At 43.1% G+C, this 13,861-nt stretch overlaps 1 protein-coding gene across 1 annotated transcript; it reads left to right on the top strand.

The window, feature by feature from the left end:
- The first annotated feature begins 6,807 nt into the window (after positions 1 to 6,807).
- Positions 6,808 to 11,289, top strand: RPS27L (ribosomal protein S27 like). The gene is made up of 4 exons (XM_082737306.1): positions 6,808 to 7,676; positions 8,579 to 8,687; positions 9,402 to 9,512; positions 11,092 to 11,289. Exons 1-4 carry the CDS (start codon positions 7,671 to 7,673, stop codon positions 11,118 to 11,120), a joined length of 255 nt encoding a protein of 84 aa, XP_082593432.1. The 5' UTR covers positions 6,808 to 7,670; the 3' UTR covers positions 11,121 to 11,289.
- Positions 11,290 to 13,861: the final 2,572 nt, after the last annotated feature.

Raw genomic sequence — 13,861 nt, forward strand, 5'->3', positions numbered from 1 at the left:
GGAAGAGCTCACTATAATATCCCATTAACCCTATAATGACTTAGACTTGTTTTTCCAGTTTTAGAAACAAGTAAACTGGGACTTAGCCAGGACTCTGTGGTCCTTCAGTCTTTCCATCACATTAACTGGAGGCAGAGGGAAAATAAAAGGCATGCCTCGAGAAGGACCTAGAAAGTTCTCACAGGAAAAGCAAAGTTCTGGATAAATCAGAGGCAGACTAGTTAGTTCTCAAAGAAAGACCATAACACCAGTTACACTGAGTATGGGGCTCAGGGGACAGATTTCTGCACCTGCTCTCCTACTTAGGCAAGTTGGGGAATGAACACATCCTGATTTTAAGAAGCCAACGGACTTTTAGGGAAGAGAACCCAAAGAAACATGGACATAAGGATCATGAATTTGTAGTACAAGAACATGCAAAGAAAAACCACCGGAGACAGCAGTGGTTATTGAGAAAGGATTAATGTAGGTGGTAAGTGCTGCAGTAAAGGGAGCAATTGCATTTGCATACATTTTTGCTGACCTCAGCATCTTTGTAAAATGTCTTCACTGGATGCTGTGGAGAGACGAGAAAGTTTGAAAGAGCACCTGACCTCTGGCCTCTGAATAGCTCACTGTCTTCCCTAGAGACTCAGGCAGGCTCTGAGAGCGTTTATAGGAAGCAGCAGCTGGAGAGACCAGGAGACCTGCCACCTGATCCTCAAGGCAGGCAGTGCAGTGCTGGGACACCCCATCTGGCTACCTGCTCTGGACAAGCTGAACAGCAATGGTTTTTACCCCCCCCCACCCCTTTCAGGAGGAGTTGCCTATAGTTCTTGTGGGCTTTGCTTTTTTTTTTTTTTTTTTTAAGATTTTATTTATTTATTTGACAGACAGAGATCACAGGCAGGCAGAGAGGCAGGCAGAGAGAGGGAAGCACGCTCCCCGCTGAGCAGAGAGCCTGACTCAGGGCTTGATCCCAGGACTCTGGGATCATGACCCGAGCCGAAGGCAGAGGCTTAAACCACTGCGCCACCCAGGCGCCCCTGGGCTTTGCTTTTGAAACAGTTGAGCGCTCTGAGGAACTGAGAATAGAAACTCTCAATCTTGCCTCCCGTAGAATCACCTGGGGAGTTTTAGAAAATACTGCAGCCTGGGGCGCCTGGATGGCTCAGTAGGTTGAGCATCCAACTCTTGATTGGGGTCAGGTCATGATCTCAGGGTTGTGAGACTGAGCCCCACGTCAGGCTCCGTGGTAAGTTTGGAGCCTGCTTAAGATTCTCTCTCTCTCTCTCCTTTTGCCCCTCCCTGCCCCATTCCCCCTATAAACAAACAAACCCTACCACCTGGGTACCACCCCTAAATGCTTTAAAACTAACCTAGAATGCTCCTCTAGGGATTCTAATGTGTAACCAAGTTTGAGTATCATTGACTTAAAGGTTTCCTCAACATAGTAAGAGAGAATAAGATTTGCTGAAATGGACAAAACATCCTGGAGAAGGGAGGGGGGGTTCCCTGTTCCAATTTAGAGAATCATCTTTGATTTGTTACTTGGAGTCGTGGAATCTAGGTTCTGGCTTCCTTATAGTCACACAGAAACGTAAGAAGACTCCAGAGAGAATGCTGCGAATGCTGGGATGGTAAATCTAGGGCAGTGTTTCTTTCTTTCTATTTTTTCTTTTCTTTTTTTTTTTAAAAGATTTTATTTATTTATTTGACAGAGAGAAATCACAAGTAGATGGAGAGGCAGGCAGAGAGAGAGAGAGGGAAGCAGGCTCCCTGCTGAGCAGAGAGCCCGATGCGGGACTCGATCCCAGGACCCTGAGATCATGACCTGAGCCGAAGGCAGTGGCTTAACCCACTGAGCCACCCAGGCGCCCCCTTTCTATTTTTTCTTAAAGCCTTCTTTGTTTTTTTAAGATTTATTTATTTGAGAGAATGAGAGAGAGAGAGAGCAGAAGAGAGCACAGCACAGGGAGGGGAAGGAGAGGGAGAAGCAGGCTCCCTGGCTGAGCAAAGAGCCGGGTGTGGAATTTGGTCCCAGGACTCTGGGATCATGACCTGAGCCGAAGACGCTTAACAGACTGAGCCACCCAGGCACCCCTAGGACAGTGTTTCTCACACTGAGATGTGAATGCTATTGCCAGAGGCTCTTGTTAAAACGTAGATTGTGACTCAGGAGGTCTGGAGTCTGCATTTCCAACAAGTTCCTAGGTGGTCCCAATGCTGTCTGTAATGTGGCAAAAGATCTTCATGGCTAGGACTCTAGGCTGTCTCAAGATTCCCATTTTCATCTCAAGCCACAACCTGTTACACATGAAGGATTCTGTAGTCAGGGATAATGGACATCCCTGCAGTGACCTGGTTGGGTTGATGGCTGAAGGGCAGACAGAGCCCATCTACAAATCTACAAAGCCTTGCAGGCTAAAGAGGAGCACATCCTGGCAGGGGATCCTCATGTCAGGATACTGGCAGATCGCAAACGGCCCACTCAAAAGAGATGACGGAAGAAAGCTTCACGTAGGTATATTTACAAGGCTGAGCACAGTTAACAGAAATCAACAAAAAACCATGTAATACCACCCCTTAAGCAAAAGAACCAAAAGGGGAGGAAGTACTGCCTGGAATCCCTTACGAGCTGTAGGAAAGGGACACCAGAAGCAACTGTTTCCTTCAGAGTAACATGACCATAGGGAAGAAAACGGCCCACCAAGGATAGAACCAGGGGAGTAAATACCCCAATATTTCTCCTCACCCACTTTGTGATTTCCTACTGATGCACCTCATTGGGCCAACTCAATTAGAAACCAGAGGACAAGAGAACTCAGCAGATGCAGCCCGTCGAGATCAGCCTCGTGGGCACAGAGAAGGATGAAGGACAGATGGAGAGCAGATCAGGTGAGGGACACATGGAGAAAACCCAGCACAGTCTCCAAGAATGAGGTGACATTTTCCACCAGGCCAGCCTGCTTCGTGTGTCCAGGCTATTTTAACAAAACACTATAGACCGAGTGACTTAAATACAGACATTTATTTCTCACAGTTCTGGAGGGTGGCAAGTCCAAGATCAATAGTGTGGGCCCATTTGGAGCCCACTTCCTAACTCACAGATAGAAGTCTTATCACTGTATCCTTAAAGGGTAGAAGGAGTGAGGGAGCACGCTGGGGCCTTTTCCATAATGGCACTAATTTCACTCATGAGGGCTCTACCCTGAGGATCTAACCACCTCTCAAAAGCCTCACTGCTCAATACCATCACCCTGGGGGGTTAAGAGTCAACATATGGATTTCAGGGGGCACAAACATCCAGCCTAAAGTACCACCCCAGTTGGCTCAGCTTCAGTCAGAAATTACGTTGGCATGGAAAAGAAAAAAACAGGACAACAGCGTTTACACCTGAGACTCTTACCCCTTATAGATGGGACTTTACCTGAGCGTGTCAGACATCTTCATGAGTGGCAGATGGATTTCAACCTGACAACGCAGCTTTTGGGACAAAGGTTGTGACCTTGCGGAGAACTAGGGAGCAGAGAAGAGGCAGGCTTTCAGCAGTTGCCGTTGATTTCAGGAACGTGAGAATAAGCCACACATGCTTTGATTCTTGACAACAAACAAGTGAACCACAGAGGAAGAGAAAAAGAATGCAGCCTTGTTATAGAGTTTGCTGATGACACAGATTTCTCTGAGTCTCTCAGAACAATACTTAGGCAGGAGTGCGAAAAGTTATCTTTGGGGCTCCACCCCACACCCTGAATTTCTTACAACTAAATTTCCGACCACCTTTCTGGGAGAAGAAAGGCACAAGCCTGCGGTAGGCATGCCAGCCCAGAGGCAAATAGGTCTCTGAGCTATTTAGTACAGGTTTGAGTTAGCCTGAAATTTAGCACCAGTTAATCTCCTGGCTTAGCTGGAACACCTGTAAGCTTTCCCAATGTCTGAAGTTGATGAAGGCGGAAGGGAGCAGAGATGGCTGCACACTTCGCAGGTGAAGGCGGCTGGTGCACAACTGGAGATAACAATGTACCTTCTCACACGTGGCCAGATAGAACAGCGGGGAAGTTCTCAGCAGCACACAGAACTCCCGCGGGCACTTCATGGTTCGTGGGGGCGCCAGTGGAAGATCCTTCTGCAAGATCCTTCCACGAGATCCCTGAAAGCGGGCTGTCAATGGCAAAGTGACTCCAGGTCCGTTTTTCCGCCAGCATTGCAAGGACCTGAGGACACTGTAGGTGACACTGAGCTTTGGAGGAGGAGGCAGAGTTATAGAGCCCAGGTCTCCCTGACCTTCAGTTTTATTCCTTCTGCTGGTATAGCGTCCTAGAAGTTGAGCGTTTCGACACCGCCCCGGGCATCAGTAAGGAACTGAAGCAGTAATTAAGCGTGATCATTGGAAAGTGTTCTGAGACTACGCATCAAGTACCAAGAAGTTAAAGGATAAATATCATAACAAAAGAATGCGCAGAAAGTTTAGCGGATGCTAAGGTGGCAAAGGCTTGTCAAAACACAAATGCAAAAAAGGAAACACCAATAGGTCTGAAATATATGTATGTGAAATTTAAAAATTCTGTATAGTTTTTAAATCACCCCATAAATTAATAGGATACAGTTAATAGGAAATAACAAGTTGGGAAAAAATATTTGCAGCATATGTGATTACGGGTTAATGGCCTTAATATGAAAGAATACATAACTGGGGGCTGGTGCCTGACTGGCTAATTCGGTAGAGTATGTGACTCTTAATCTTAGGGTCTTGATTTTAAGCCCCACATTGGGCGTGGAGCCTACCTAATTAAAAAAAAAAACCAACGAGGATACATAAGGAAGTAATGGATGATCATCTCAATAGAAATATGCTGGGCACTAATAAGTTCATGAAAAATATTAATTAAAATAACAGTAAAATATGATAAAATACCATACAGTTCTTCAGGATTGACTGACGTCAGGAACAACATAATATCACTATTGTCAAAGGTACAAAGAAAGAGGGCATTCTCAAACTTTTACAACTGAAAGATAAGAGTGCCTGGGTGGCTCAGTGGATTGGGTGTGTGCCTTCTGCCCCAGTCATTATTCTGGACTCCTTGCATGGAGTCCCTCATCAGACTTCTTGCTCAGAAGGGAGCTTTTTTCCTCCCTTTGCCTGCTGCTAGCCCTGCTTGTGCTTGCTCTCTCCACCACCCCCTCATCTCTGACAAATAAATACAATTTAAAACAACAACAACAACAATTAGAATGTAAATTGGTTTGATTTTTCTGGAGTGTAATTTGTCAGTTTATATTATAAAACCTAAAATATACATAACTTTTGACTCAGGAATTTATCTTTTTTTAAAGATTTTTTTTTTTTTTTTAGAGGGAGAATTTATCTCTTTTTAAAGAGTGAGAGCGCGAGAGAGAGCTAGCACAAGCAGAGAAGAGGGCAGTGGAAGAGGAAGAAGCATTCTTTCCACTGAGCAGGGTGCCTGATGCAGGATTCAATCCCAGAACCCTGGGATCATGACCTGAGTGGAAGGCAGACCTTTTACCGACTGAGCCCCCTCTAGGAATTTATCTTAAGGAAATAATCAAGGGTGTGCCTAGAGACTTACTGACAAGAGTATTTACTACAGTATTATTTTTAAAATGACAAATCCTTGAGAGAGGCAGTATTGAATGGTCAGACTTGACAGAGTTGGGGACTGGCTACATGGGTTTTCATTATTGCATTTGTTTCCAACTGTAACAAATTACCACAAATTTAGCAGCTTAAAACAACATAAATTTCTCATCTCACAGTTCTACAGTTCAAAGTCTGACCTGGGTTCTTCTGGGTTACAACTGAGGGGCTGGAAGGATGGTGTTTCTTCAGGAAACTCCAGGTCAGAGTCCATTTCTAGCTTCTACAGGCTGCCCACATTCTATGGCTCTGGCCCCACTTCTTCCATCTTCACATCCAGCAACACAGCATCTCTCAGACCTTTCTTTCATCCCTGAATCTTTTTCTCTAAGTCTTCATTTTCTGTCTTTCTCTTCCACTTTTAAGGACCCTTCTGATTACTTTGAGATCACCCTTGTGATCTGGGCCTACCCAGATAATACTTCTAATTAGCTAATTAACAACTCTAATTCCAGTTGCCATGAATAGGTCCTGGGGATTAGGCCATTGAAGTCTTTGGAGGGGGGTCATTATTCTGACACACTATTGTATTATTCCATATGCTTATCTTCAAAATATTTAATATTTTGTCATATTTAAAATACAAAATATTAAAAAACCCAAACCCAATGTCCACTTTAGTGTACAGATGAAAGGAGGATATATATTCATAGAATGAATTCTATGTGCTCATTAAAAGTCATAATCTAGGAAAATACATAATAACATGGTTCATTAGAAGTAGTGGGGGGGGGATCAAGTCTACAAAAGAATATGTACAAGATGATATATAAAACCCAAACTCCCAACAAACCTATATGCAAGTAAATAAAAAATGTTTGGAAGGTTATAGGTTAAATTGTCAAAAGTGTTTAATTTTCTTCATTTTTTTCTGCATTTCCCAAAATGTGTGAAATAAAAGGTGATGGAGAATGTTATCTAGGACATTTTTCTGGTCAAGCATTTCCTTGGTTTCCTAGCTTTTATTATCTTTTTAAAATTAAGATCTAATGTATTATTTGTTTCAGGGGTGCAGGTCTGTGATTCATCAGTCTTACACAATTCACAGGGCTCACCATAGCACATACCCTCCCCAGGGTCCATCACCCAGCCTCTCCATCTCTCCCATTCCCCTCCATTCCAGCAAATCTCAGTTTGTTTTCTGAGATTAAGAGTCTCTTACGCTTTGTCTAAAGGTTTTATTTATTTATTTGTCAGAGAGAGCCTGGTTTCCTAGCCTTTGATCATATTCCCTCACACCCATCCCTCAAGCTCGTCCTCATCAAAAATATTTTCAAGTGTGGCTCTCCGTGCCTTTTTTTTCAGGTCAGAGTTGTCTGCTCTGTAAAGTATAATTCTCAGAGGCATGAAAGAGTCGAGCGGTGAACTAAGCTCGGTAGCGAATCCGGTGCTTAAAACTTTCTCAGGGCGATGCAAACCCAAGGCAGAGCCGCCTTCCCCGAACTTAACCGGTCCCTTGAAAGCTGGATGTACAAGTATACAAAACTTTCATAATTTCGCGGACACGGATTAATAGTTTTGATTAATGCTACAGTTTCAACAAACGAGCGGACACCTGCGGCTCCGCAGAACCGTCGCAGAGCTGGGGGTCCGCCGGCCGGGACCGTGGAGGCGCCGCCCGACGGGGCCCCCCGGGTTCCGCTACGCCTCCGGGCTGGGGTGGCCAAGGGCAATCCGTTCTCCGCAACCTAAGCCCCAGGCGGCTTCCCAGTCCGGCCACACCGCCTAAGCCTCGCCTCCGGCACCACTTGTCCGAGGCAGAGCCCAGGGGCCAGCGGCCCTCTCCCGGGAGCCCCGTAGCCGCGCGCGGTTCAAGCTTTCGTAACTACGCGACGCCCATGTACCCCCGTGGCCAGGAATCTCCGGCCCCGGCCGAGGCTGACCCCACCACCGAGAGGAGCGCCTAGAGCGACGGGCCCGCCCGCCCCGCCTCCTCTATCCCGGAAGTTGATGCCGCTCTCCAGATCGCGTGCAGCTCGCTAGAGGTGTCGCCTTAGAGATCTGGACTGGCCGGGATTGCGAAAGGTTCAACATGCCTGTGAGTTGTTTACTTTCTGGCTTTCCGTTTGTGTCGGGCTTCTGTGTCGGGAGGGTCCCGGGGGTGGGTGAGCCCGGCGCCTCGGCGGGCCGGGGGAGAGGTCTCTGTCGAACACGGCTCGGTAGCTACGAGCCGCGCAGCTCCTCCGCGCGTGGCGGGCTTGTTGGGACTTGCCCGGGCAGCGCGGCGTGTCGGGCCCTATTCTGGGCGTGGAGCGGAGAGGACCCGGGGCCGCCCTGGGCTCAAGTTTGGACTCATTGACTAGGAGGGGGCAGCTCCTCGGGTGACACCCAAAATATCAATTTGGGGTTTTGGTGGGCGCCCGTGAGACTGCAGTCTTTGGAGTCTTTTTGCTTTTCTTGCGCTGGTTGGTTCTCGCCCCCTCTCGGAAGCGGTTTTCGGCTGGTTTCCTTTTTAAAAAACTGTTTTCGCAGTTGCCTGGCACGTTAACTCCGTCAGGACAGTCACGCTTCGGCCACGCAGAGTTCCTGTCAGATCAGATGTTGAACCCCGGGGGCAGGGGGCAGAAATCACCCCAGCGCTGGCACTCTCGGGTCGGCCTCAGCGATTTCTGCCCTCGGCTGGCGCAGGGCTGGGGTCAAGTTCTTAGCACCACAGTGTGTTTATCGGAGACTAGTACTCCGCTGAATAAAGAAGAGCGGGATTAACCGTACCATATGCTGCTTGATCGTCATAGAGTTCCTTTACCGGGACTTGGAGAACACGAGCATTGTAAAAAGTACTGATTAAAGTTGCTGAACAGGCTGAATAAATAACATCTGGCGTGTTGCATCTGCCGAGTGTGACTGGTATTCCTTGTTTTGCATGTATCTTTCGCATACGGTTAAATCGGCCAGAACTGTGGATTCCTTCTAGCGATAATAATATGCTTTTTTATTCAGTTGGCTAGAGATTTACTACACCCGTCCTTGGAAGAGGAGAAGAAAAAACATAAAAAGAAACGGCTAGTGCAAAGCCCAAATTCCTATTTTATGGATGTAAAATGCCCAGGTAAAATTTCAAATCTTAATTCCTTTCCCAAGGAAAATTTCTAAAGGGATTGGTAGTGTGGTGTGTTATGTTTAGATAGCTACAAATGTTAGGACTTTGTGTTGAGTAGAAGTGGGATCACAGAATTGGAAATGTCAAAAGGGACATTTTCCTAAGGAACTACCCAAACCATTGTAGAAACTTCGTGGGTGGGAGGGGGTGGTGGTTGAGACTCCAAAGGGGAGGTGACATTCGACTTACTAAGTCATTAAACTGTTCTGATCATCAGTTTTTTCATGATGCGGTGAAAAGTATGTTGATGCTTTACTGTTAAGCTGTGCTGCCCAGTGTGTGGCCATTAGCTGTATGTAGCTACTGAGCACTTGAAATGTGGCTTGTCCCAGTGGGAAATACTTTTTAAGTATAAAATATACACTGGATTTTTAATACCAATTTTTAATATCACACACATAAAAACCATATTGCTTACATGCTGAAATGGTAATAATACTTTGGAAATACTGAGTTCAATAAAATACATTATTAACTTCACCTGTTGGCTCTTTTAAAACTTTTTTCTTAATGTGATGACTGGAAAAGTTTAAGTTAAATATGTGGCTTGCTATTGCACAGCACTCAAGTTCTTCATCTTTTACAAGGTCTTTGCTAGAACTCTGGTGAACAATAGGCTTTATTTTCTTCTCCTTCTCACTTTTAACATTGCCCTTTTTCTAGGTTGCTACAAGATTACCACGGTTTTCAGCCATGCTCAGACGGTGGTTCTTTGTGTAGGCTGTTCAACAGTGCTGTGCCAGCCAACGGGAGGAAAGGCCAGACTCACAGAGGGTATTCACTTGGCATTTTCTAACCCATTGCTGAGGTTTTATTATTATAAATATCTGCCTTTATTAAAAGCCAGTTTAAAAGAAATCTTAAATTCATTAGTACCAAAAGAATTTTATCTTTAGTTGTATGCTTTCAGTAAAGAGTGCTCTGCTCAGATGGGTAAGTTTATGCCTTTAATTTCGCAAAGCATTGAACTATTGTTTTTCTTAGTTTGGAACACCTAATTCTCTGTAGTTATTTAGTTTGCTTAATTTGGAATATTAAATGTAAGCCCAAATGGAGCAAAAGAATAAGTACATACAATAGGACATAATGGATTTTCAGACCCATAAATTTTTAATTTTTTTGTTTTTGTTTTTGTTTTTTTAAGATTTTATTTATTTATTTGACAGAGAGAGATCACAATTAGGCAGAGAGGCAGAGAGAGACGGGGGAAGCAGGCTCCCTGCTGAGCAGAGAGCCTGATGTGGGGCTCGATCCCAGGACCCTGGGATCATGACCTGAGCCGAAAGCAGAGGCTTTAACCCACTGAGCCACCCAGGTGCCCCCAAACCCATAAATTTTTAAAATTCTCTTGTAAATATTTTGCTTTATATGTATTTCACACATTTGGATAAAGAGTTTTTATCATTGCTAGCTAGGCAACAGATAACTAAGGTATCAATCAAAATGCCAGCAGTTTGTCAGAGCATCTACTTAATTGTTAAATAAAATTCCCATTTTATTTTTTAAAAAGATTTTATTTTTAAGTAATCTCTACACTCAATGCGAGGCTCAAACTTAAAACCCCAAGATCAGGAGTCGCATGCACTACAGACTGAGCCAGCTAGGTGCCTCTAAAAATCCCATTTTAATTCCTCTTTCACTTTTGTGCATTAAGAAAAAAATAGTAATTATGTATATTGTTTTCCATAGTGGTACTTATAGATTTATAATGATTCATAATGATACTTGAAGTTTGCTTGTGAATTTTAGGGGTGTTGTAAATTCCATGTTGTTCTCACCAGAAGAGTTATAAGTAGATTTGGCAGTGAATCCAAGATCTGTTTTGTGTGTCCTGGTGAGATGTAAGTACAGAGTTGGCATATGATATTTAAGTGCAGCATTGCTCTCAAAAGCATACTTGCAAGATGTTTTCAGCCTTTGTGTCTTGGAGTTTTGTGCCCATGGATGACTAATAGGGTATTAGAGTTTTCCTAATAGATTTGAAGAGAATTCTAATCAAAATCAGTTTCTTAGGAAAGTAATTCAGAATAATTCCTAAAAATTAAGATTACATTTCCTGACAGCTTGCATTAAAGTTTTAACTGTTGAATTTAGGCTCATGGTTTATAGACTCTAATACAGCGTTTGAGAAGCAGGAATAACAGTTATAGTCACATCAGAATACATTCAAATATACAAGACTTATTATAGTAAATTTCTGGCATAAAAGGATAAATAACCTGTATGTGAATATTGTTCTAATATTCCTAAAACTTCGTTTTGTTTTTTTACCGAAAACATACTTTTTGTCATTAAAAATATAGCAGAGATGGTGTACACTTGTGTTTACCATGTTCTCATGATTCCTTTGCAGGGTGTTCATTTAGAAGAAAGCAACACTAATGATCCACACAACCTCTTGAATTTGTGTTCTATCGCAGAAAGCCTTATCAGTTCAGTAATTCCAGTTAATCTACCAAGATAATGTAATTATGTTTAATTTTGTAAGGTTTACAACAGTGATCTCCTATTTTGGTGTCAGTTTTTCAATAAAGTTTTGATTATGGGCAAATTCCCCTTTTTATCTTTAGTGTGTGTGAATATGCTATATGTTTATATATACTGTGTGTGTGGATTCGTTGTAAGCATTTTAAAAAGTGTATTCTGATCTGTCTCATTTCAGGAGTAGAAACTATAAATATTTGATTATCAGACCTTTTCCAAATTGCTGTGAATGGGTTAAATAATTAAAAAATGGAAAGAAGTCCATTATTTGGTAATTCTAAATACAGTTTTGCCATTGTAACTATGGAAACACATGTCCAGAAGTACATATTTAATGCAGTTAACAATCAGTATAATGACACAGTAATTACAGTGTAATGCCTTGGATTTATGTGGCCTTAACATATTGCATAATTTAGTAGATAACTGCAGCTGGGGTCTGAATGGTAGGAAGCACCTTTTGGGGTAGGCAACTTGAGAGGAGGCATTGGGAGTAGCCAGGATATACTGGCTGAGAATGGCAGATGACATGGAATTCTCTGGTCCAGACACATGAGCACTCCTGACTACAGATGTGTGTTGAGTGGCTCTGGTGTACTTGTTTTTTATCACAGCAATGTCCCCAAACCCAGCTTCACAAAGATATGACATCATCAAAAGGAACGTGGTACCATGTAATGTAACAGAACTACCTGGGACTGGAATTAGGCGTCGTATACAAAAGATATCAAGTATCAGTGTTTTTGCTATGGTGCCCCAACTCACTTTAGCTTGCATAGTTTAGGAACCTTGGCCCCAAGAAGGACCAGTGGGGATGGCAGGTTATGGATATGGAAAGGAGCAAAACCTATGATAACTTAGAGGGCAAATAACCTGAAAATTTCCTTGGAAAGGTTACTGAAAGGATTGCACTTGGAAGAAAATAGCTAAGGATTAAGTTACAGAGATACTTGGCACTGGGAAGTGAATGGTGTATTGAGCTTTTTTCCATTATTAATCTAAACAGTATTACTGGGCTTGAAAAATAATAGTACACAAGGACTTATAAACTTCGAAATCTGCCACATACTTTGTTATTTACTGATTGTTTTTCTTTAATACTATTATCTATATTGACTTTGTTTTTTAATGTAAACATTTTTTTTAAGTTTTTAAGTATAATGCCTAACGTGGGGTTTGACCTTAAAACCCTTAGATCAAGAGTCGCATGCTCCACCAGCCAAGCCAGCCAGGCACCCCAGGTGTAAACATCTTTTATTTATTTATGTATTTATTTATTTATTTGACAGAGATCACAAGCAGGCAGAGAGGCAGGCAGAGAGAGAGAGAGAGAGGAGGAATCAGGCTCCCTGTTGGCAGAGAGCCCAATGCGGGGCTTGATCCCAGGACCCTGAGATCATGACCTGAGCCGAAGGCAGAGGCCCTAACCCACTGAGCCACCCAGGCGCCTCTGTAAACATCTTTTTAAAGGAAAACTTCTATGTCTATAAGTAGAAAATCCGGTTACATAAAGATAACTGAAAATGAAAATGGAATTCTTGGCTTCTGGCCTGATCAGATGACAAATGGTTTTCTTACCTGGTGTTCCTGGAAATCATCAGTAAAGATTCTTCTTGTTCTTGATCTTGTTCTTATTCCTGCTCTTGTTCTTATTCATATAATGTAGGTGTCATAAAATTCAACCTTTTACAATGTAAAATGCAGTGGTTTTTAGTATATTCACAGGTTGTGTAAACCATCACTACTGTAATCCCAAACTGTTTTCGTTACTTCATACGGAAACTCCATATTCATTAGCATTCTCTCCCCTTTCCTCTTCCCAGCTCCTAGCAACCACTAATAGGCTTTCTGTCTCCATCAGTTTGCCTATTCTGGACATTTTATGTAAATGGGGTCATGTATAATATGTGTCCTTTTGTGTCTGGCTTCTTTGACTTAGCATAATATTTAAGATGGCCATCACACTTCATTCCTTTTTATGACTGAATAATATCTGTCATAAGAATATACATTTTATTTACCCATCAGTTGATGGACAGTGAGTTTTCACTTTCTGGCTACTTCAAACATGTATGTACACTTTTTTCTTAACTTTTTTTAAATTTATTTGACACACAGATCACAAGTAGGCAGAGAGACAGAGAGAAGGGGAAACAGACTCTCTGCTGAGCAGAGAGCCTGATGTGGGGCTCAATCCCAGGGCCCTGAGATCATGACCTGAGCTGAAGGCAGAGTCTTAATCCACTGAGCCACCCAGGCACCCCCCCAAACACTTTTATGTAGACATTTTAAATTCTCTTGGGTAATATACCTAGAAGTAGAATTGCGAGGTTATAATAATCCTGTGTTTAACTTTTTGAGGAATTGCCTATTTTCCAAAGAGGCTGCACCATCTTACATTCTGACTAGTAATACACAAGGGTTACAATTTTTCCACTTCGTCACCAAAGGTTTTTTTTTTTATTTTATTTATTTGACAGACAGAGGTCACAAGTAGGCAGAGAGAGAGGGAGAAGCAGGCTTCCTGCTGAGCAGAGAGCCCGATGCGGGGTTCGATCCCAGGACCCTGAAATCACGACCCGAGTGGAAGATAGAGGTTTAACCCACTGAGCCACCCAGGTGCCCCTCTACCAACAGTT

This window comes from Mustela nivalis (assembly GCF_964662115.1).
Source record: "Mustela nivalis genome assembly, chromosome: 6".
NCBI lineage: Eukaryota > Metazoa > Chordata > Mammalia > Carnivora > Mustelidae > Mustela > Mustela nivalis.

Excerpts from the sequence above, each read along its gene's own strand:
- RPS27L (XM_082737306.1), top strand. Across the intron at positions 8,688-9,401 it reads TATGGATGTAAAATGCCCAG|GTTGCTACAAGATTACCACG; the intron begins GTAAAATTTCAA and ends CCCTTTTTCTAG. Across the intron at positions 9,513-11,091 it reads AAAGGCCAGACTCACAGAGG|GGTGTTCATTTAGAAGAAAG; the intron begins GTATTCACTTGG and ends ATTCCTTTGCAG.